General features: G+C 56.7%; 7 protein-coding genes across 7 annotated transcripts; 2 read left to right on the forward strand and 5 right to left on the reverse strand.

Annotated features, from left to right (window-relative positions):
* Window positions 1-553: 553 nt before the first annotated feature.
* On the forward strand, window positions 554-1902 carry B0H64DRAFT_377849 (uncharacterized protein; the record flags this gene model as incomplete). The annotated part of the gene is made up of 4 exons (XM_062802545.1): window positions 554-631; window positions 844-870; window positions 920-1366; window positions 1492-1902. 4 exons carry the CDS (start codon window positions 554-556, stop codon window positions 1900-1902), a joined length of 963 nt encoding a protein of 320 aa, XP_062655191.1.
* A 272-nt stretch (window positions 1903-2174) lies between these two features.
* Window positions 2175-4492, reverse strand: B0H64DRAFT_249379 (putative Natterin-like protein). The gene is made up of 3 exons (XM_062799968.1): window positions 4170-4492; window positions 3344-4091; window positions 2175-3286 (listed from the first exon to the last, which is right to left on the reverse strand). Exons 1-3 carry the CDS (start codon window positions 4261-4263, stop codon window positions 2395-2397), a joined length of 1734 nt encoding a protein of 577 aa, XP_062655192.1. The 5' UTR covers window positions 4264-4492; the 3' UTR covers window positions 2175-2394.
* A 73-nt stretch (window positions 4493-4565) lies between these two features.
* On the reverse strand, window positions 4566-5302 carry B0H64DRAFT_249383 (uncharacterized protein). Its single transcript, XM_062799969.1, has one exon. The coding sequence runs from the start codon at window positions 5206-5208 to the stop codon at window positions 4792-4794; it is 417 nt and encodes a 138-aa protein (XP_062655193.1). The 5' UTR covers window positions 5209-5302; the 3' UTR covers window positions 4566-4791.
* A 57-nt stretch (window positions 5303-5359) lies between these two features.
* Window positions 5360-7720, reverse strand: B0H64DRAFT_330251 (uncharacterized protein; the record flags this gene model as incomplete). The annotated part of the gene is made up of 3 exons (XM_062800926.1): window positions 5360-5571; window positions 5684-7163; window positions 7259-7720. The coding sequence occupies 3 exons, from the start codon at window positions 7718-7720 to the stop codon at window positions 5360-5362; spliced, it is 2154 nt and encodes a 717-aa protein (XP_062655194.1).
* A 670-nt stretch (window positions 7721-8390) lies between these two features.
* Window positions 8391-12644, reverse strand: B0H64DRAFT_330666 (uncharacterized protein; the record flags this gene model as incomplete). Its single annotated transcript, XM_062800953.1, has 4 exons — window positions 8391-8578; window positions 8650-10921; window positions 11319-11921; window positions 12024-12644. The coding sequence occupies 4 exons, from the start codon at window positions 12642-12644 to the stop codon at window positions 8391-8393; spliced, it is 3684 nt and encodes a 1227-aa protein (XP_062655195.1).
* A 2916-nt stretch (window positions 12645-15560) lies between these two features.
* B0H64DRAFT_249422 (uncharacterized protein) lies at window positions 15561-17974 on the forward strand. The gene is made up of 8 exons (XM_062799971.1): window positions 15561-15701; window positions 15752-15917; window positions 15991-16100; window positions 16165-16419; window positions 16476-16652; window positions 16722-17192; window positions 17279-17574; window positions 17652-17974. The coding sequence occupies exons 2-8, from the start codon at window positions 15885-15887 to the stop codon at window positions 17765-17767; spliced, it is 1458 nt and encodes a 485-aa protein (XP_062655196.1). The 5' UTR covers window positions 15561-15701; window positions 15752-15884; the 3' UTR covers window positions 17768-17974.
* A 160-nt stretch (window positions 17975-18134) lies between these two features.
* Window positions 18135-19908, reverse strand: B0H64DRAFT_409730 (uncharacterized protein). Its single transcript, XM_062804736.1, has one exon. It carries the CDS (start codon window positions 19710-19712, stop codon window positions 18333-18335), a length of 1380 nt encoding a protein of 459 aa, XP_062655197.1. The 5' UTR covers window positions 19713-19908; the 3' UTR covers window positions 18135-18332.
* Window positions 19909-20494: the final 586 nt, after the last annotated feature.

Genomic DNA, 20494 nt, shown 5'->3' on the forward strand with positions numbered 1-20494 from the left:
CACCTTATTCTACACGGTTGTCAAGTCATGCGCCCCAATGAGCTGTCTATGCTGAGACCGGGGATTGGTTATTGGTGGAACATTGGCGCGGAGGCCAAGCGAGTCTCATGTGCCGGGCGGCTGGTTCCACGGCCACCACACGATGCGCCACATGAAGAGCCGCTTGGGCTTCAAGCTTGACGGCAGGATGCTATTTTCATGGACAGGGTCCGCACATCACTCCAATCCCATGCCAAGCTTTGTGCCAGACCGTTGTGGTCGGCCATGTCAATATCTGCCAACGTCACCGGAATACGACGGTATGCCTGGACTCTGCCTTCCTAATCATTGAGCCGGAGCCGGGTAGAAAGAAGACTCTGGGACGCTGACGACAATGATGTGCGAGTTGAGAGGGCATTCGTGGATCTATTCTCTCCGTCCATAGAGATGGAGAGCAGCTGGGGTGCGCGTTCTTCCAGTGGCTGTGGCCGCCGATGACACGGAAGTTGTAATATCGGATGGGCTCATTAGTACATCCCGGCCGGCACTCATAGATCGCTTGGCAGAATGCACAATGCTTAGCCTCTTTCCGCCAGAAGAGTTCACTCTCGCGCAGTTGGCTCACCCTGCTCCGTCGGTCGCGCGAGACAGGGTGGGCCGCAGGAGGCAAGGCACTTTATCCCATCAACTCGAGCTGCCGCATAGTATTTGTCCAAACGATTCAATATGACCAGAAATGCTCAAAAATGCATTTTCACATTAGAAGCCAATTTGCAATACAACTAGGGCAGGAACAGGGAAGCAAAGGAGGTTGAAGGTCTTCAACGCCATATATAAAATAGCCCTTGACTGCTCCAGCCATAGTTCGTGATGCAGATGTCCAACTTCTTGGTGTTTTGCCTGCGGCACTGTCGCCTGCGGCGCCATTGCTGGGGGCCAGGCCTCCGTACCCCCCGTGGCTCCCGTCGACAGCATTGTCAGCAGATGGGGTAATATTAACCGTCACAAGAGCAAGACCGTTCAGGATGCCATTGAATGCGTCCGCCGTATCGACATCGGATACCTCCGGGTCGATGCCCTCTTCGTCGTGCAGGACGACGAGGACGAAAAGGCAAGCGAGACGGCTCGCATGGCGGCCATTTACCGCGACGCCGACGTCACTATCACCGCCGCCCTCGCCCCTGATGAAGCCGAGGGGTTCCTCCACGAGCGGGCGTGTATTCTCGCCGCGGACGACGCGGGCGATGCTGTTCCCTACTTGCTGTTTTGCTGCGGTGACGGCCCGACGATATTGGCATTGTCGGGTTACTCAAGTTCTCCAATACCGAGTCCCGCGACCCCATCGTGCGGCGCGGATGGACCTTTCAGAAGAGCACGCCGTCCAGCCGTATGTTGGTGTACGGAACACTCGGTGTCTACCGGCAGTGCTTAGAGCGGCGGGTGCCGGACAATGTCGAAGAAGCATCTGCGGGCCGTCTCTCATCGGGCTGGCTGTGGAAGACTAGGCAATAGCTTCTGGGCTCGGCGGCGCAACCCGCTCTAAAAGAGGACGACTGGGAAAGGGAGTGGGAGCAGATCGTTGAGGAGTGTTCGTCGCGAGCCCTTAGCTTTTCTGGTGATAAGCTGCCGGCGCTCTCGGCTGTCGCCTCGACGTTTTCCGCATGGTGTCTCGGTTCCTATGTCGCAGGTGTACGGGTGCCATGGCTGGTGAGGCTGCTTCTATGGCGGAGCCCGGCTCAGGACCAAGCCGTCCGCATGAAGGATATTGCCCCGTCCTGGTCATGGGAATCATTGTCAGGTTCCGTTGCGTTTGTGACACAAGACTTTACGTTGTATCATGACCGGCGGAACGGGAACTTCAGCATCCCAGATAGCCCATGGCGCGTGTTGACGGAGCAGATCGAGATTATGACATGCGACTAAGTATTCGGCAGTTGGGAATAATGAGGAGATCGAGTTGTTCTAACCTCTTATTGTTCACTGTTAAGGGCATGCAGGAGCTCATCGGAGCTTACTACTAGAGGATTTTCCTTTGCTTCCCTACCCTTTCTTCTCTTAATTAGTGAATACCTAGTCCAAGACCAGACACTAATTTGTCGACAAGTTAGTGCACAGCGGCGGGCAGCTCCGTTGAAGGGGCTGAACTAAACTGATCTGGACTTCAGAGTCACGGGTCAAACTGCCGAGTCTGCCGCTTTCTAAGACGCAACTCAGTAAATATAGTATTTCCTATTCCTAATGTTCCAGCTAAATAACTCAATTTGCCCATGTCCATTCAGATCTCTAATTATAAGGCATGTCAAAGAAAGATAAAATGTAAACTCCTAGATCACACCCTCCTCCACCATCGCAGGTTCGGCCTCAGCCTGAGAACGGCTTGTCTCCGCTATCTTCGGCACCGGGATGTCGAGGGCACTAGTAAGCGTCGCCGTTCCCACGCCACGATACCTCGGCATCATTCTCCGCATTGCTTGTCTCATAAGCATCCTCTTGAGGCTCCGCGTCGGCCCCGTAACCCTGCGGCTGGGAAGTCTCATTTTCCTCTGCGACGGCTTCCGGCTCAGGCTCTTCCTGATAGTATGGTTCTGAAACCTCCTCCTCGGTATTGTCGTTGTAAGCTGTCTCATCGCTCTGGTTGTCGGGTTCAGCTGCGTCTTGCTCTTCTACGTCCTCCGCCTCTTGGCTTTCCTGGTTGTCGTATGTGGTGCCAGCATTGTCATTGTAAGCTTCCTCGTCGCCCTGGTTGTCAGTCTCTGCCGCGTAGTCAGGTTCAGCTGCTTCCTCCTCTTCCACGTTCTCGATGTCTTGGGTCTCCTCCTCGGCAGTGTCCTCGTAGGCGACCTCTTCCGCCGGTTCCTCCTCGCGGGTGTCGTACTCGGCCGCTGTGTTCTCCTCGTAGCCGGGCTCGACATAGCCATCCTCGTTGGCAGTCGCTTCCTCATCCTCCCCGGCTTGAGCCATGGTCTCCTCATCGACCGCATCATCATAGTCCTGGACAACCCCCTCTTCTGCAACCCCCTCCGGATCCGTAGTGTTCTCGTCGTTGACTTCATCCTCTTGAGTTGGCTCCTCGGCTTCGGGAAGTTCATATGCTGCTTCTTCAAGCGCCCGGTCTTCTTCAAGGCTTCTCGTGACACCGTCCTGGCTTTCTCCAAAGTACCGAACCTCGATCTGGGACTCGGAGACGACCACATGCTTGACCGTTCCTTTGGTGGGGAACGAGAACTTGCGACCGTCCTCTGTCAGCACGTTGTAGGTGCCCTCGTATTCGAGATCCATCTTGCCGGACTTGTAAGTTGCGACCAATCCGCAAAGGTGTTAGTACAACTCCAACGGCGTGGGAATTGGACGTCCATATACTCACTCGAACTGATCCTCCTCGGAGGTCATCTCCTTTGCAGCTTCCCACCGAAGTTTCTTCTCATTTGACGTCGTCGCTCCCCAGGTATGCTCATGGCCGTACTGCAGTGTATATGATGTCTTCGCACTAAACAACGCTGGGAGCCCTGCTTCGAACTCCAGCGCAACCGAGGCCCCAAACGAATTTTTGTTGCTCCACGTGGTCTCTTCTTTCTTGGTGACCTCCCCAATGATCTTGACCTGGTATGGCGCGCCATTCCACATGGATCTCGCCCTATCCAGATAATCCATCTGGAGGAAACCAGTGTTGTTCAAGTCGAGAGTGGGATATGACACGTTGTCGATGTACTGCTTCGCAACCTTCTTAAGAAAGAGAGGCTGTACACTGTCAATGATGTTACCGGAGCGGCCTCGGAATCCGATGAGCAAGCCGGAGCCGACGTCCATCTTGTACTGGTTCTCGTCCAGCAGCTTGAGCCCGGCGCCGAACTTCTGGTCCTTGTTGGTCTGGAACCACAACAGCGACGTTCGATCCCACTGCCCGTCTCCCTGGCCGTACAGGGACATTTCTTTGATCTTTTCGTCATTGTCGATGTCGATGCGGCACTCCTCAAAGGCTTGGTCCGAGTCGGTGTTGCCGTGGGAAAGCTGCTTCCCGTCGGTGTAGTCGAGTTCGAAGCCTGTGAGACATCCTTTCTTGCCGTCGCTGCCCCACTTGGACGTGCCCCAGTAGACTCGGATTCGCTTGACAACTAGGAAACACGACAAGTGTTAGCTATCGGGGTGCCACAGATGGTTGCTCATGTGCTTCAGGAGAACAGGATACTCACAGGAGCCCATCTCGCCCACCAACTGCCAATCGCCTCCACCGCCTCCGCCAACATACGGGTTCGTTTGACAGAAATCCAAGGTAAAAGGCGCCATTGCTAAAGTGAAGATTTGATAGGGGTTGAAGTAAGACTGATTTTGTTAGGATAATGGAGTGTATTGAGATCAGTTGTTGATGCTGCGGCGATGATATGATTTGAAGGGTGGAATTGTAGGAGAAAACCGAGGGAGAAGTCATCGTAATATAGGTATCCAACTGTGTTGTCCTCTTTCTCACGGCTTGCTGTAAACCCATTCTCCGAGTACATAGCGGTGCATCGGCTTCGCCGTCAAAACATTTTAGCGCTGACGGTGTACAGAACTCGGTGACATTGCTCGGGATCCGAGTATCTACTTACTAGGCTGATTGAGCCACATCGTACATGTCGGGCGACGCCCTACTGTATCTTTACCCAGTTCTTCCACCATGTTCGGAACCCCGAGTTCAAGAACACCAGAGCTGAAAGGCATGCAACCTGCTATTGTAGCATGCGCGCATGAATTGGCGAGCTTCGGATGGTCGACACTCGACATCATTCCAGGTTTGCATTGACGGCTCGCCAGTCTCCATCCTCTTCAGCAGGCTCAGCTGCATGCCAAGACAGCAAAAAAGAGATCCTGCTTTCCCGCCATGGATGCCTCCAGAACAATACCCAGATTAATGACTCGGTGTCGTGTGAGAATGCTGCCCGCCCCTTTTCGCCCACCTTCGGCCTCTTTTCCCTTCCTTCCACGTAGAAAAACAACAACACAGATATCACAGCTTCTCTTCCGACAAAAAGTGGGTTCCCGACTCACCGCTGGACTCAGCCCTCGGCTTGCCCGTCGACTGCCCATTCCCTCCAGGTGACGCGCGACGAATAGGGAGCTGCGAGAGGGCTCCAATTGCCTTTGCCTCTTCGTTGTCACAGAGTTGGCGCCGTTGGGTTCTGAAGCAAGGCATAAGGCCCACATAAGACGCATCACAACTCCACAAATCGGGATTAAATGGGTCGCTCCCATGCCTCCACATCCCGTCGTCAGACTTCAGCAAGGGATGCACAATACGCCATCCGATGAAATCCATGCCAACCATCCGGGCGCCGAATATACATCAACCAGAAAACACAACTATATTACACAACAACTAGTAACACAGAGTAGAGTCCCCTCCTCACCGGGACAAGAATTTCTGGAACGCCGACTGGTCGATGACGACGTTGCCGACGGCGCGCAGCCGCTTGCGGCCGGCCTTTTGCTTCTCGAGCAGCTTCCTGCGGCGGGAGATATCGCTGGCATGCAGCTTGGCGAGGACATCCTTGCGGAAGGGCTTGATGGTTTCACGGGCGACGATGCGTTTGCCAACGGCAGCCTGGATGATGATCTCTGCGAGGGGTTAGTCTGACTCACGCTTACTATCATGGGGGGCACCATGACGAGAGGGGAAATTGGAGGGTGTAGCACCGGGAGGGGGAAGGATGTGAGGGACGCAGCGTACCAAACATCTGCCTGTCGACATGCTCCTTGAACTTGGTCACCCACTGCCTGCCCAGCCGATCGACCTGGCTGGAGTGCACCACGCGCGCAATGGCGTCCACGGCCTGCTTGTTGACCAGCAGGTTCATCTTGACCAGTTGGCTCTGGCGCCACCCGGCGTCCTCGTAGTCTAGTGTCGCATACCCCTTGGTAGCCCCCTTCAACTTGCCAAACAGGTCGTCCACCAGGCTGGACATGGGCACCTCGTACTTGAGAATGACCTGCGTGGCGTGGAAGAACTCGAGGCCCTTTTGCAGGCCGCGGGCGTTCTCGCAGATCTCGATTACCCGTCCGAGGTACTCGTCAGGAAGCGTGATGGTGGCGAGCACAAACGGCTCATAAGTGATGGCCTTGCGCATGCGGACGTCTTCGCCTTCGGGGAACTCGGCCGGGTTCGTGATGATAGTCTCCCCGCCGCCGGTACTCCAAGCGATCTTTGTCGGGACGGCTGGCTCCGTGATGATGACGTCGGCGCCGTGCTCCTGGCGGAGGCGGTCCTGAAAGACTGAGCAGTGCAAACTCCCCAAGAAACCCAACCGCCACCCCGCGCCAAGCGCCTCGGAAAAGTCCTTCTGCAGCGTGACACTGCGGTCGTTGAGCACCAGCTGCCCAATGCTATCCGCAAGTTTCGTGTAATCGCCCTGATCCGTCGGGAACGCCGCCACGAAGACCATCGGCTTGGGCTCCTCAAAGCCGGGATACGGCTCGACCGCGTTCTCCGATCCAACCGTCGTGAACGTGTCCCCGATCTTCGCATCCTGAATCCTCTTCATGCCAGGGTTGAAGTAGACATACCCAACCTGCCCCGCCCGCAACACCTTCTGCGGCACCTGGTTCGGATATTGAATGCCAACCTCGCCCACAACATACTCGTTCTCCGTCTGCAAGCTCACCAGCTTATCCCCCGCCCTCACCGTCCCATCAAACACCCTCACCAGCAACACCACCCCCTTGAACGTATCATACCACGAATCCACCAACAGCATCCGCAACGGCTTCGCCGTATCCCCCACCGGCGCAGGCACATGTTCCAGCACGGCCGGCAAAATCTCCCCCACCCCATGCCCCGTCTTCGCACTCACCCTCACCGCAAACGACGTATCCAGCTCAAAGACACTCTCCAGCTGGTCCAGCGCGCGCTGCACATCCGCGGTCGGCAGATCGATCTTATTCACCACGGGCACCAGCGACAGCCCCTGCGCAAAGGCGAGATAGAAGTTCGCGACGGTCTGCGCCTGCACGCCCTGCGAGGCGTCGACCAGCAGCAGGGCGCCGCCGCACGAGGCGTAGGAGCGCGTGACCTCGGCGCGGAAGTCGACGTGCCCCGGCGTGTCGACCAGGTGGAGGAGGTAGTCGAGCCCGTCGCGTGATGAGCGGTGGATCATGGTGCAGGTTTGCGCTTTGACGGTGATGCCGCGCTCGCGCTCGACGTCGAGCTTGTCCTGTTGTTTGGGGGGGGTGGGCGTTAGGAGGGTGGTCTGTATTGTGGGGGATGGAGAAGGGCGGGGGAGGGGTGTGGCAGGGGGAATGGACGCACCAGGATCTGCTTGTTGGCATCGCTGGCCGAGATGGTGCCCGTGTACTCGAGGAGTCGATCCGACAGCGTGCTCTTGCCGTGGTCGATGTGGGCGACGATGCAAAAGTTGCGGTAGCGCTCGATGGGGATCTCGGCGATGCGCTTCTCGAGCTCGGCGGCGCGGCGCTGTTCGGGCCCGTCTTTGGCAAAATTACTTGCGAGTCGGCATTGTGGTAGTATTGGTGTTGTCGAGACGGTTTGGTGTGGGATGGGAACGAAAGGGTCGAGGTTACGGATACGGCGAGAACTCGGTAACGGTGTTCGAAGTCGTGTATCTCGGAAAAAGAACCGCGTGCTACCTGGTACTACTCCCCCTCCTGCTGCTGTTGCTGCTGCTCCCCGCAAAGACTGCGACGGCGTCGACAGAGGAGACACTCGGCCAAGAGTCGGCGCCAGTCGCACGCACCGCAGCCATGGTCCCATCCGTGTTTCCCGGCCCGGCACGCCACGCATCCAATTGGCGTTCTAGGACATGTAATCTGTGGTAGGATGGGAGTCGTGTGGTTGTGTCAACGGGTTGTCGTCGAGGTATGTTCGGCTGTGGAGTTTCCAAAAATTGGGGATCACCAGGAACGCCAAGAGAGTTGATCCCGCAACTTTCTGGGGGGCTCACATCCTTATCTTATCGGGCACCTGGACGGAGACCTGAAGTCTCCCAATACGAACAAACTTACTTAGAGGGAAAGGAACCGAGTCAACTCGAAGACACTGAAATTAATATGAACAACAGCAAGCAAAGCTATGTACAGCACTCCGACCCATGATCGCCTCTCAGTCCTCCTGTGTTCAGTATCCCAACCTGCAGCAGCAATGAAACATATCTCGAGCGTCTAAAGTGGAAAGGGGGGTTTCTCCCTCCTAACCAAGTACATACAGTCCTTCCCCGCTCCACGCATGCCATGCAATTATACACTCCCTGTATCACCCATACCCTCGCGAAGGTGTGTTGCTCAACTCAGTCAGTCATCAGCCCCGCTCACCGGGACGGCTCTTCAAGCAATGAGTCCCCCAAATCTCACAGCCTCCTACTTCACCCACACACCATACATGGCGATGGCGGCCTTTACAGCATCAGGTGGGACTGGGTGGGGGTTCACGCCAACACCCACTCGGTGCCGCGCTTCACAAACTTGTCTAACAATAGCGTCATGTCGGCGAGTGCGAACCGGCAAATGTAAAAGGCAAAGAACTCGGCTGCGTGGCGTGTGCAGAGCTCGATGCCGACCTGCGTCTTGTCGGCGTGCCGCAGGCCCGGGTCGTCAACCTGTCGCGCAATTTGGTCTACAAAAAGACGTTAGCGAGCCATTCTTTCCGTTTCCCATGGACTGGCGTAAAGAAGAGTAGCAACTCACCCACTGTCTGCGCGGCATCAAACAGCCTCGCCAACGACGCCATATAATGCGCATTCGGCCCCCCAAACCCCACAGCACCCACATCCCGCTTCGTCGGCCGGCTGGTCGGGTGACTCGTCATAGGCAAGCTGGCAATCACCATATCCTTACCCATGCCCTCATGCAAGTTCGTCGAGCTCGCCCCGCCACCAATCCCCCCACCATTCCCACCGCTCCCACCCTTCCCACCATACCCCGTCGCCAGCCCCGGCAAATTCGCCGAGCTATTCTTGCTCCTTAACCTTCGCCACGAGAACCCGCTCGCCTTGCCGGCCACACTCGCGGAGCGCGGCATCGACGCCGGGTCCACCCCATCCCCAGCCCCCGCAGCAGCCGCATCCTTGAACATGGCGCCCGCCCCCTGCACGCCCACATCACTGCCCAGCCGCCTCGTCAGCGCAGTCTGCACCTGCTCAAGCACGTTCTCCAGCGCCTGCATCTCGTCAAGCACAGCATCGGCATCACAGGTGTCCACCCGCCCGAGCTTCTGCAGCGCGGCGGTGAGCAGGTCGCAGTTGGCGATCTTCTCGTCGACGCCCTTGAGCTTGACGCCCTTGACGCGCCAGGCGTCGCGGGGCACGAACAGCTTGGTGCTGACGTACCCCCCGCGCGGGTGGCACAGGGTCTGGTAGAGGGCGCGCATCAGCCAGAAGGGCCGGAGGGTGACGTCGCTGGGGCAGGGTTCGAGGGGCGCGGGCGCGTCCGGGTGCAGCGGGTTGGGGGAGCCGGGTTCGTCGGCGGAGTGGAAGTGGTTCTCGAAGAGGTGCAGCCCGCTGGTGGTCGCGCTGTTGGCGCGGTCTTTGACGAGGCCTGGGGGCAGCGAGGGCATCGCGGGGAGCCGGGAGCCGAACTGCGTGCTCAGCGGGGTGCCGGGGGAGGAGTGGTCTGGCGTTTCTTCCATGTGGGAGATGGAGAGGTTGCGCGTCTTTAGGCTTTTGAGAGACGAGGCGGAGTAGTTCTTTCGGAGGTTGGGGCGCACGACCGAGGGGGTCCCGACGCGCGAGTAGTCGTCATGGGAAAAGGCCAGCGGCGGTAACGGCGCGTCTTCTGGCTCTTCGTCGAGGGTTCCGGGAATAGGGGACGGGCCGGCCCTGGCAGAGAACGGCCCAGCTGTGCGGTTGGGGCCCGCGGATAGAGCCTGCCGTTGCTGTACGATGTAACTGCCTGCCTTTGGCATTGAGGGGATTGCTGGCCCGGCTGTTGCTGGTGCTGACGGAGCGAGCTTGGTCGTCTCGATTTTGAGCTCTTTCGGGTTTTGGCCAGACAGCCGCCTGTTCCGAACGCTTTGTCCGGAGCTCTGCGAACCTGCCGAAGTTGGCGGCGGGGGTAGCGGGGCCATCGCGTGGGGTGGCAACGCCGGTAATGGGCCCGATGGATACGGGGGAGCGTTGTCTTCGCTTACCGGGGTGAGAAGGGTCGTCCCAGTGGGCGGGTTGGATCCCATGGAGCTGTGCCATGTCCGGCCGGTCATGCCGCTCGAGTCTGATTCTCGCGGGACCGGTGGTTTTGGCTGGACGCCAAACGCAAAGTCCTCGATGGCGTTGCCCTTGGTCATCTGCTCCAGCAGTCGTTCATCCTCTTCCGAGTCATTACCGTCGTAAAATTCATCATCGCCGACAGCCTCGTGTCTGCGGTACTCCTCATCCTCTAGTTGTTGTTGTCGCCGTAGTCGTTGCTCACGCTCGTTCGCCAACTCCAGTGCCTCCCTTTCGGACTCACGCACTAATTCCCTCGCTATCTCCACCCGCCGAAGCGTGCTGGCGATGGGATCTACCTGGGTGTCGTGATAGGGGTGTTCGGAGTACTGCGTCTCAGGGTCGTATCCGTCGTCGTATGCGGCCTCGATCGCGTCGTCCAGAGCCGCGTCGAATTCGGCTTCCGTCGCACCACTTGCAGCTCGTATATGCTTCCGTACCACCCTGGAAGAGGACCGAGAGTGCACCGAGGTTACACTAGAATGCTCCGACTCGTCGATAGGATCCAACCACGAGACTGATTCGTGGCTGCCTACCCGTTTATGTCCTGGGTGTGGCATTGGCGGTGCTAACTGGGTGTTATGGGCGGGCAACTCTGGAGGGGGGCGTTGAGGGCTTTCGTGCTCGACAGGCGGTGGAGTGAGTCGGGCGGGAGAGAATGGCCGCCGAGGTGATAGGGGCGGCGGCATATATGTGTTATCGATATTTGGGGGACGCAGTGTTGAGCCATTGTTATACCGAGCCCTTGAAAAAGCGGACTGGAGGGAATATTGTTGGGTTAGGTAGGATGAGGGTCCGTCCCTCGGATCCCTCGTGGCGTCTCCGGGGAGCGGCGATGCTCTAGAGGGCGGTGGAGGATTCCTCATCGGTTCTTGAGCAGACTCACCCACCTGAGCATCGAGGTCCTCCTCTTGAATCCTGTCTCTCTCGCCCGTGGCTGGCCGAGAGTATTGATCGGCAGCTATTTGCCCGTTCAGGACGTCATGAAGGTCGTTGCTTTCTGGCCGCCGAGGCAGCGCTTTTCCTTCGGGCTCCATATCAACCAGTTGCTCGTCGAGTTCCATGACTCGCGCTAGGTAAGTTTCATGCTAACGGACGGGACAAGATTGGTTAGACTCCGGACACGACAAAGAATGTCAAACCATGGATACTCACGATGGCGTCGAGCTTTCTCCGATCTTCCTCCCCGGAAGTCCGCAGGAGTACTTGCTGCAGCACAGCGCATGCCTCGGCATAAGCCCTCCTAGCGCCCTCCAAATTTTGAGCATTATCCAGCTGAACGGCTGTATTTGCCTTTTGCAAAGCCTTAGACAACATTGCTTTTTGGGATATGGGCTTCCCCTGACGATCACGGTCCCTTTCACGGTCACGATCCTTGTCTCGGCTCCGCGAGGAGACGGTGGTGTCAGCGCTCCCTTTTGCCCCGGTTGATCGACTGCGTGAGTGGCCCCTGGCCTGGCCATTCTGCGTGTAGGGCATGGTAGAGCCGTTCATAACCATCTTGTCGGGTGGCTCGGCCAGATGCGCCTGATATGATAATAGTCCCTGCTCCCCTTCCTCGCCTCGTTGGTCATCCCAAAACCTGCCGGTATCCTGTTGTGACTGGGGCAGCGCCTGTCCAGACTGGTCCGGAGAAAACGATCTCAGGGCATGGGCTTCGAGAACCTCGTCCTCCAGCGACGGCCCCGTCGAAATTTGGGGAAGGCTCTGAAGCGGCGCGTAGGCTGCGGCCGCGGCCGGCTCGGTCCGGTTGCCTCTCTGGATCGATGACCGAGGCGAACCACCCGGCGTTGAGGGCGTGCGCCGATGGAATTTCTTGCCTGGCGACGTAAAGGCTACGCCCAGTATCTCCGCACTTACCCGTCGAGTGAAGTCGGCAAGGTGGGATGCGCGACTTGAAGTCGTCGAGGCCGACCAGCGGTTCAGATTGCGGAGTGTGTCGCTCAGGCCACCGGCGCTACTCGACCGCGAATGCCCCCTCTTGTGTCTCGTGCCTCCTTCTCTGGCGGAATCGGGAACCTTGGGCGCCGGTCGGGGGTCATTGAACGGATCGCGAAGCTCGGGAGCGTCGGCGTTGGGAGTGCCCGGGTCGACGACAATTCTCGCAGGCGGCAACAACGATGAGGTGCGTGGGGGGTTGCGGGCGGCAAGCGACGAGGTCCGCGGCGGATTGGAGGGAAATGTCGAGTATGTGGCAGCAGGATGGACGGCGGGGGCCGAGGGACGGTCGGGGTCTGCAGGGGGATTGTTGTCGATCGCGTCGAAGTGGGAGAGGTGGCTCCTCGAGCCAGGGTTGGCCAGGTCTCGGCTCCTGCTGGTGCGGCGGGATCGGGATCGGGGGGACGGCGAGGTGTGGGATCCAGGGCCAGGGCCAGAGCCAGAGAAGACGTTCGGGGCCAGCGGCGGCGTGGTGGAAAAAACGGCGTCGGACGGCGGATAGGAAGAGGTCGTGGGTGTGACGGCGGGGCGGGATGAGGACATTGCGGGAATGTCCCCAGGGCGGCTCCAATTGCTCTTACACGAAAGCGAGCAGCCGGCGGCCGAATCGAGACAAGGTGGGAGGGCTCACGGCAGAAGCCAGGGGAAACCGAGACAGTGCAGGCGCGGATTTGTGTGACTGGGGACTGACTTGCACTGGCTGCGGGCGCAGGGAGTCGGGGGCAATCAGCCGAGCGTGTGATGATCGCTTCCCGGCCTGCTGTTGGCTGGTGTCGGCCGCTGCAGCGCTAGCTCCTGGTCGATTCGTTCTCCTCCAATGCCTTTCCCCACTACCAAGGCAAGCGTCAGTGCTGTGCAGGGCCGGCGCCAGTGCGAGTCGCCGATGCCCAAACTCTGTTTGGAAGTTTTTTAATGATTGCCGGGTTGCAACCTCCAATGACGGCAGTCAGAGGAGCACACGACTTCAATCGGTCGAACAGGGGCGGATGAGACTCGAGCCCGTCAGGGTATGACGATAGCAGACTCGGCCTAGCTGGAACATAACGGCGGGTTTTCAGTGGTCAATTGATGTCGGGCAAAATACAACACCCGCCTCAGGCATGTGGTGGTTGTGGACGGGGCCTTTAGGAAAAGGGGCAAGCGCAGCGGGGCCAAGGGTCCGGGGCTTCGGTTCCTTTTTGTGTGCTCGATTCTGAGTCAGTGCAGCAAGATGCTGTGCCTTTCGATACTTGCAATTCTGTGCCATAAATACCATGTCATCAACATGCTCGCGGATGCCTGCCTTTCATTCTCGGAATCCAACGGAGCTAAAAATTGCAGTTGGGAACGGCTAGGTTCATTGGCCAACAACAGTCGTCAAAGCCCTCGAAGTAAACACGGAACTGAGGCAAGAACGGGATGGTGGCAAGCGCACTTGCAGATGCCAAACCCCTGCCTGTTAGGTTCACTGATTCTCAAGTTCGGCCCCACAACGGGCGCAGTTCCCTCAACTCCACTGTTTGCCATTTCTTTCGACGGTCCGTCTTAATTCCGCGCAACAAGCTAGTTATTGCAGCATGAGAAACGAAAGAAGAATAAACCCGAAACATGTGCGTATAAACACTGGCAGCCGTAGTTGAGGCACTGCAGTCGTACACAATAACGAAGTGGGAGGCACACGAAATGCAAATGCGTTGCCAAGACGTCACTCTTCAATCTTGTTGACCGGCACTTTCCCAAATCGGCGATGTGCTGCTGCAAGATGGGGGTGTGGAAGGGGGGATGGTGCCTTGCATGCTGCAGCAAGAAGTACCACCTAACATGCACCAGCACTCTACTGCGATCAATCGCGCAGAGTTTGGTAGTGAAAAATATAAGTTACTCTCGGTGATTTATTTTCGGAAACGCCGTGGAAAGAGCACGCGAATGATGAATTGATCTGCCAGCGAAGAAACCAAAAACGGCCTCGGTAAAGATCCACCACCGTCCACAAACGTCCTCGACGTCCCTCTCAACAGCAGCCTGCCACCAACCCAGCACCACGTGGCCGCTAACACAAGCTTTTTGTCGAAACATCAAATTTCGACAGCAGCTTCTCCCGTCCACCCCTGCGGAACGTGAGACACACGGCACCTCGTTGCCCGTGTTGAGCCGCGCTTGGAACACGTCCCGTTTCACAGCTATTCTCCCGTCCGCTTGTTCTTGAAACATCACAAACACCACCAACACCAAAACTTTGAAACGACAGCAGTTGGAGCACCCTGCCGTTTCCTCGACAGCGCCATGTGCGGGAGTAATGGAAGCCGTAGGATGGGACAAGGACGGAATGCTTACCTTCAATCAGGCTACCTTCCCCCTGTGGCGTCCTCGTTTCAAAGCATTTCCCAGTGGGTGTCTCTACGGCCCAAGTAAATAGTTACCTAGGTACCTACCGTACCTCAGGTAGCTTTGTGTTGAAAAGCAACCTCATGGGCCCATGGGCGACCAGATGCGCAGTCCATCTTGCTAAACCAACAAATATGTGTCTGGGTTGCATACATGATGCGAGTTGCTCCACATTGATCTAAATAAACACAACATGGCTACAGCTAACCATACAATAGGCGTGTGCTAAACTCCAGCTTAAGGTAACGGGTCGTGCAGAGTGCAGACAACTTGCCATGAAGTGAGCAAAGACGGCTTTGCCCTGAACTTGGGTGACCAGAGAGACCAGCAGGCCTAGGAGCACGTAAAGGGGCCCCATTGTCGTTCCACGGCCGGGTCGGATCCCACGACCGTTGCCTGCACCGATAATTGCTTTGAGGTACAATCACTGATCGTGCTCCCAGCGCATGACTTATAGGAACATCAACGCCCCCCCCCCCAACGCAAGCATAACCAACCGTCCGCATCTTCCTTCAACTTGCGCTGTTACCCTTGTCCTGTTCGCCTTTCTCCCGGCCCAACCTCCTGATTCGGAGCTCTGGTTGCCCAGCAAACCGCGGCTGTGATTTCGGCTCCATAGCGTACTAGCTTGCCGTAGGTAGTGCACCTCGAGTCCGACCCCAGACTTTGCCTCCCATACTCAGTACACAGTGCTTCGGTGGTGGTGGCAGTCTCAAGGAACATGCTCGGTGTGTTGCTCGGCGATACACTACCAACAACGATATCGACCATATCCGATCTGAAGTCGGCCAATAGGTGGAGTCGTCCGACCCTCGCTTCTGCCCATTCTTTGACCAACCATTTGTGTCTCGATGGGGCCCCGAGTTGGAAGACAAGACCCACCAGGACTTTAAACTATCGAAACTGAGTGGAGTGAGCGGGGGCTAACTATGAAAACCCTTTTACAGCTCGCCGGGGAACGTGCCGACCCCGATCGTTGTGTACCTCGAGGCAAAACTCCTACCTTCTTGGGTACCTAGCATGGTATAGTCCCAGTGGGTGCTATGGAACTCGTGATGGCTCTGCAAGGGCTGTAATGTGGTTGTACGGTGTGCTGAGGGAGAGGAAACTGGCCCGCCTGCAGGGCAACACGCGAATGAGCCCTGCTAATGCGAAGGACGTGTGTTGAGCGCGGGTCAGCCCCACCCCATACAAGTGCCTGGACAGCAAAGCCGAGGCCCGCCCCCCCTTGAATAGGTAGGTACTTCTATCCCCGTCGTTTGGAATCCAGACAATGACGAAAGAAGTATTTACGGTTGAGTGCTGGCTGGCATTCATCAATCTCACCGTCTCCTAAGTCAAAGCTGAGAATTGGAAATCGGAGGAGATTTTACCAACCACAGTGGCACGTCCTTACAGGTACCTACTTATCAACTCACAATGGCTGCTGCCGCTTGGCTCTTTGGGGCACTTGTGAGTGCTTTCCCCAAGTTGATCCTCACATATGGACCCTGAGCAGGAGTGCTAACCCGAGTACCGCCCGTAGCTCCTGACGGCATCTGGCCCTCGCTCTGTTTCGGCTCTGAGTTTTGTCTCACCCAACGGGTCTTACGCTGGCCAGATCGACACGCCGCCGAATTTGTCCCCGTCATGCGCGTGAGGCTGCTGTCCCGGGTTTCCTGTCTGGATCCAAGGGTTCCAATTCTGATCAAATTTCTAGTGCAACGTTCAGTGAGGCCGTGGTATGCGACCCGATCCTGTGGCAGGTCGCGCAAAATGCGCTGCCGAGCCCCGACACCATAGATTTGATGTGCACTACTCCCTCATGTGCCTCGAGTCTGGAGGCGCTGCGAGAGCTTCAGATTGCCCAGTGCGCCGACACAGACAATATCACGGTTGGGTACTATGTCTTTCCGGCCACATACGTGGTCGACCTGCTGCTGGACACGTACAAGTGGGCGTGCCTGACAGATACGTAAGTGACCTTGTCAGACCATTTCGTGCTTGCTGGACCGCTAATGCGCGAGTCAGGGCGGGTGACCACTGTCTCGCTCTCCTTATGATGGAACAAGCAAACGCATCCAACGACGAGCCGCCGTTGGATTTGTGCCCATCAGCCTGCACCTTCCGAATGCTGCAGGCACGTTTAAACTCGCCGCTGGGCTATTATGATGGTCTCGCGTCTCACTATTCTTCCCTGACTTCTTCGTACGCGATCCTTCCACCACAACCACGCGTGATCGTTACTAACTAACCGATACATTTGCCAAAATCAAGGTGCCAAGTCACATCGTATCCAGTGACTTCACCGGCCAGGTACCGCTTGGGCACCACCACAATCCCGCTCCCGACCCTGACTGATAGGATCCCTATCCCTTCCTACACCTGCGAGGCACAATATACGATCAAGAAATCAGACAATTGCCGTTCCATCAGCAGGGCCAAGCAGGTGTCTACATTCTCCCTGCTCTACTCGAACAAGCTCCCAATGTTTTGTGCCCGTTTCCCTGCGGCGGGGACCGAGATTTGCATCCCGCAGCAGTGCAACACATACAAGGTTATGCCGATAGACACGTGCCAAAGGGTGGCTAAGTCTCACGGCTTGACAGTCCGCGAACTCATTGAACTGAACCCAAACCTAAAGTCTCATTGCGGAAATCTACGTTCCTTCACCGGTCATATGATCTGCCTGAGTCCGCCCGGCGTTGTATCGACGACGGCGAGGCCACAACCAACCACGACATCGCAGTAAGTACAACCACGCACCTACCTACCCTTCTTCGTTTTCCTTCACAGTCAACACGAACCACCGAGTGCCAACGCCCACAACACAGCTTCACCAACCCCTGCCTCAGCCCGGGCGCCCCCAGCACCTGCTTCACGACCTCGTGGGAAACACCGGAGAGCGACATTCCGTGGCCCACGGACACCTACACGGGCAGCCCTTCGGCAACGACGACCGAGCCCGCGTTCCCGGAGTGGACAGACCCGGCCTCGCTGCCTCGGGCCCCGGGTACGAGGGAGAACTGCACCCGCTACGACATTTATGACGACTTTTACGACGTCCATGATTTGCAGACCCGCTTCGGGAGCGCAAACGCTTGCTGGTGGAAAGCAAACTTTTGGGGCGGTATGTGAAGAGACCGGTTTACCGTGATATATCCCCCGCGGGTCTGATGAGGGAGATGCTGACTTTCCTTTTAATAGCTACTCACGAACAGCTGATGGAATGGAATCCGTCGCTCTCCTACGACGTGGCGGATCGGTCGACATGGAACTCGTGTCAGTTCAAGGAGGGATATTCTTACTGTGTCGAGGCGTAGAGTGAAGAAGTTAGAAAACCCCTGCTTAGGTACAGACAACCCCGATATTTGAGCACTTGGATCGCCAAATCGGGAATCAACAACCCCCATATCATTATCACTATTCCCTACTTTTCAGTATGCAACTACTACTATCACGGGAATGCCCATTTTCCGAATCACCCACCTGGTTGGTTTCCATGGTTCCTTGCTAGAGCTTGTCCACCGTAAATAACCGCAGTATCGGCAAAGAATGAATTGGAGTTGATACTATCTAATGCCTTCCATTTCCTCGCTGAAGGGCGGCCTCTGAATAGGGGTACAGCTATGCACGCAGGGCTAAGGTTGTGGCTTGTTTGATGCTGGTTCACGTTGCGGCCAAATCTGAATGCGAACTTAGGTACTAATATTACTGAATTGGGGCGTAGAACACTTCGCCGTCTGACTAGATGAAGGGGAGTTTCGTATTTTCCTGTTTTCCGTTGCATTCTCCTGCGTTTGCAGTCCTTCTAATTAGTCTGCGGCCCCGGACTTTTGAAGAGGTTCAGCATGTCTACGTAGGTAGCTATCGTACCACCTTACCTACCTAGGGAGGCAAGCTAGGTGGTGCTCCAGTCACCTGCCAGGGCCCGGGAACGGCAGACCGCCTGACGTGGATGTACTCTACACCGCCCGAATTGGGTGACCAGTTCCGTATCCATGCTTCCGGCTTCTTAGTTTGCACATGGACTGTGTGCCATCCCTTTCGAGCATCCCATGTTGGAGTGATGCCGCGCTCGGCGTAGAAACAGACAGCGTGCAGCCAGTCGAATACGCGTGGCAACGCCATTGTGGCCTCACCTTTGAAATCGGCCATTTCGTCTCCCGCCTCCTTTGCACCGACGTTCGTCGGTTCGGGAGCGACAGATGAACTGTTGCCACTGGTGGGGGTAGTTCTGAGACCAGTAATATCGCCCGCCGTTTCTTTTGTGGTTGCCTCAGCCGGAACAGCGGGAGCCACGTAATCGGGGTCAACGGCACGGATATATACCACTGGGTCGTCGTCCAGGATTTCCACTCCCATCTCTATATCATCCGTGTACCGAGGTGTATATGGCGCCTGGGCTGCCTCGCTCTCAATCACTGCCTCGTCGGCGACAAGGAAGCAGTTGGTCCTTATCCCCTTGGGCAGATGGTCGCCTCTGGCTCCATCGCGCATCTTCTTGAACTTGGCGCGCAGCTGCTCATTCGACGCGCTTTCCAACTCCTTGTCCTCGACAAAGAGGACACGGAGCGAAGGCTGTAGCTCTGGCCCGCTGTTCCAGTGCAGGATTGATGTCGCGGCCACCTTGGGCAAGTAGTCGCGGAACCTCTGCCACGCGGCTTCGCCCTCATCACCGTGGTAGCACCCGGTGCGGAACACAACGAATCCCCAACACTCGGCGCCGTCTTCAAGGAGACCATCCCGAAGCATTCCCCTCATCCAGGGCGTTCCGACCTTTAGGCGCCTTGCCCTTTCGAACTCTCGCCACTTCTCCTCTCTTGCCTCTATCTCCGCCATTTTGAAAACGCGCCGCCGACTAGTGGCGTTCGTCACGGCGGTGACCTCCTCGGCTGAGCGAACAGCCGATAATTGATCCACCGCCTCGTTTCGGAGCTTCTCTAGCGGGGTGGGCTCCTTGAGATACTGCAACAGCGACGTCTCGAGCAGGTCAAGGCTCGGCGGGCCGGCATACTGGGGTATGTCATAGTTCACGCTGCGGCCAGAACAGAGAATCTGGGCCTCGCAGAGCGTGAGCTCGTCCTTGTTTTCGATCGCCTTGACAACCAGCCCTGCGCGGGTGTGGCCTGTTTTGGCGACGCAGAGTCTGTCTTCCTCCTCGGGCGGCGGGTGGCCCCAGATGGCGTTGCGTTCGGCGCGGGAAATGGATCGAGGATCGGTGGCGGCCCGCCGATAGAGCTCTTCGTGCTCGGGGTTGGCCTGCATTTTTGGATGAAATACAACAAAGTGTCCGTTTTTAGCGATGCTTTTGTGATGAGGCGGGATCAAGCCTTCTAGTAGGATCAATGGAAGGAGAAAAGTGTGTGGGGGTGTGGTGGGGGAAGCAGTGTGGGTGTCTTCTGTTCCTTCATTCCGAGTGTGGGCTCGTGGTGGGGTCGCTATCGGGGGTGACTGTCCGGTATTTTCTACTTGTTTAGTCCTTAAACGGCAAAAAGGGGGTGAAGAAAAACTACCCGAAGATATTAGCTACTTATGTTCATTGATCTGAAGGCGGAGAATCCCAATTCCGTATGTACCTGGTCATGACAGGTGCACCCGAATTATGTTACAGCATTTCTACCTAATATATAACCCCAACCCTCACAGGTTTACCTCCTGTATCCTCTCCGAGATTCCCTCCCGAGGTACCTAGGTACGTACCCATCCACTGTTCCTCTTCCCAGGTTTCTACCCAGGCCATGTAAGGCCAAGGCGGGTTGGGCTCGTGCGGCATTCCAACAGGGGGATTATAAGTCGCCCCCCCCACTTGTCGGCCCCCCCCCCCTTTTCGTTATTTGTGCCCCACCTATAACCCTGAAAACTGGGAATTTCAACTACGTATAAAACCGCAACCACTACTAGTAAAAATAAAGTAAAAATACAATAAGATCTTTTAGTATCCTCTAGTTTTATAAATGTATTGGAGGTAAGGGATTTACTTTGATAAGTGGGTGTAAACTCAAGATTTCATCTCTCATAGTAATTCGCTAACAAATTGATTTGCTAAT

Source organism: Chaetomium fimeti (genome assembly GCF_033439085.1).
Source record: "Chaetomium fimeti strain CBS 168.71 chromosome Unknown B0H64scaffold_9, whole genome shotgun sequence".
Classification (NCBI taxonomy): Eukaryota; Fungi; Ascomycota; class Sordariomycetes; order Sordariales; family Chaetomiaceae; genus Chaetomium; species Chaetomium fimeti.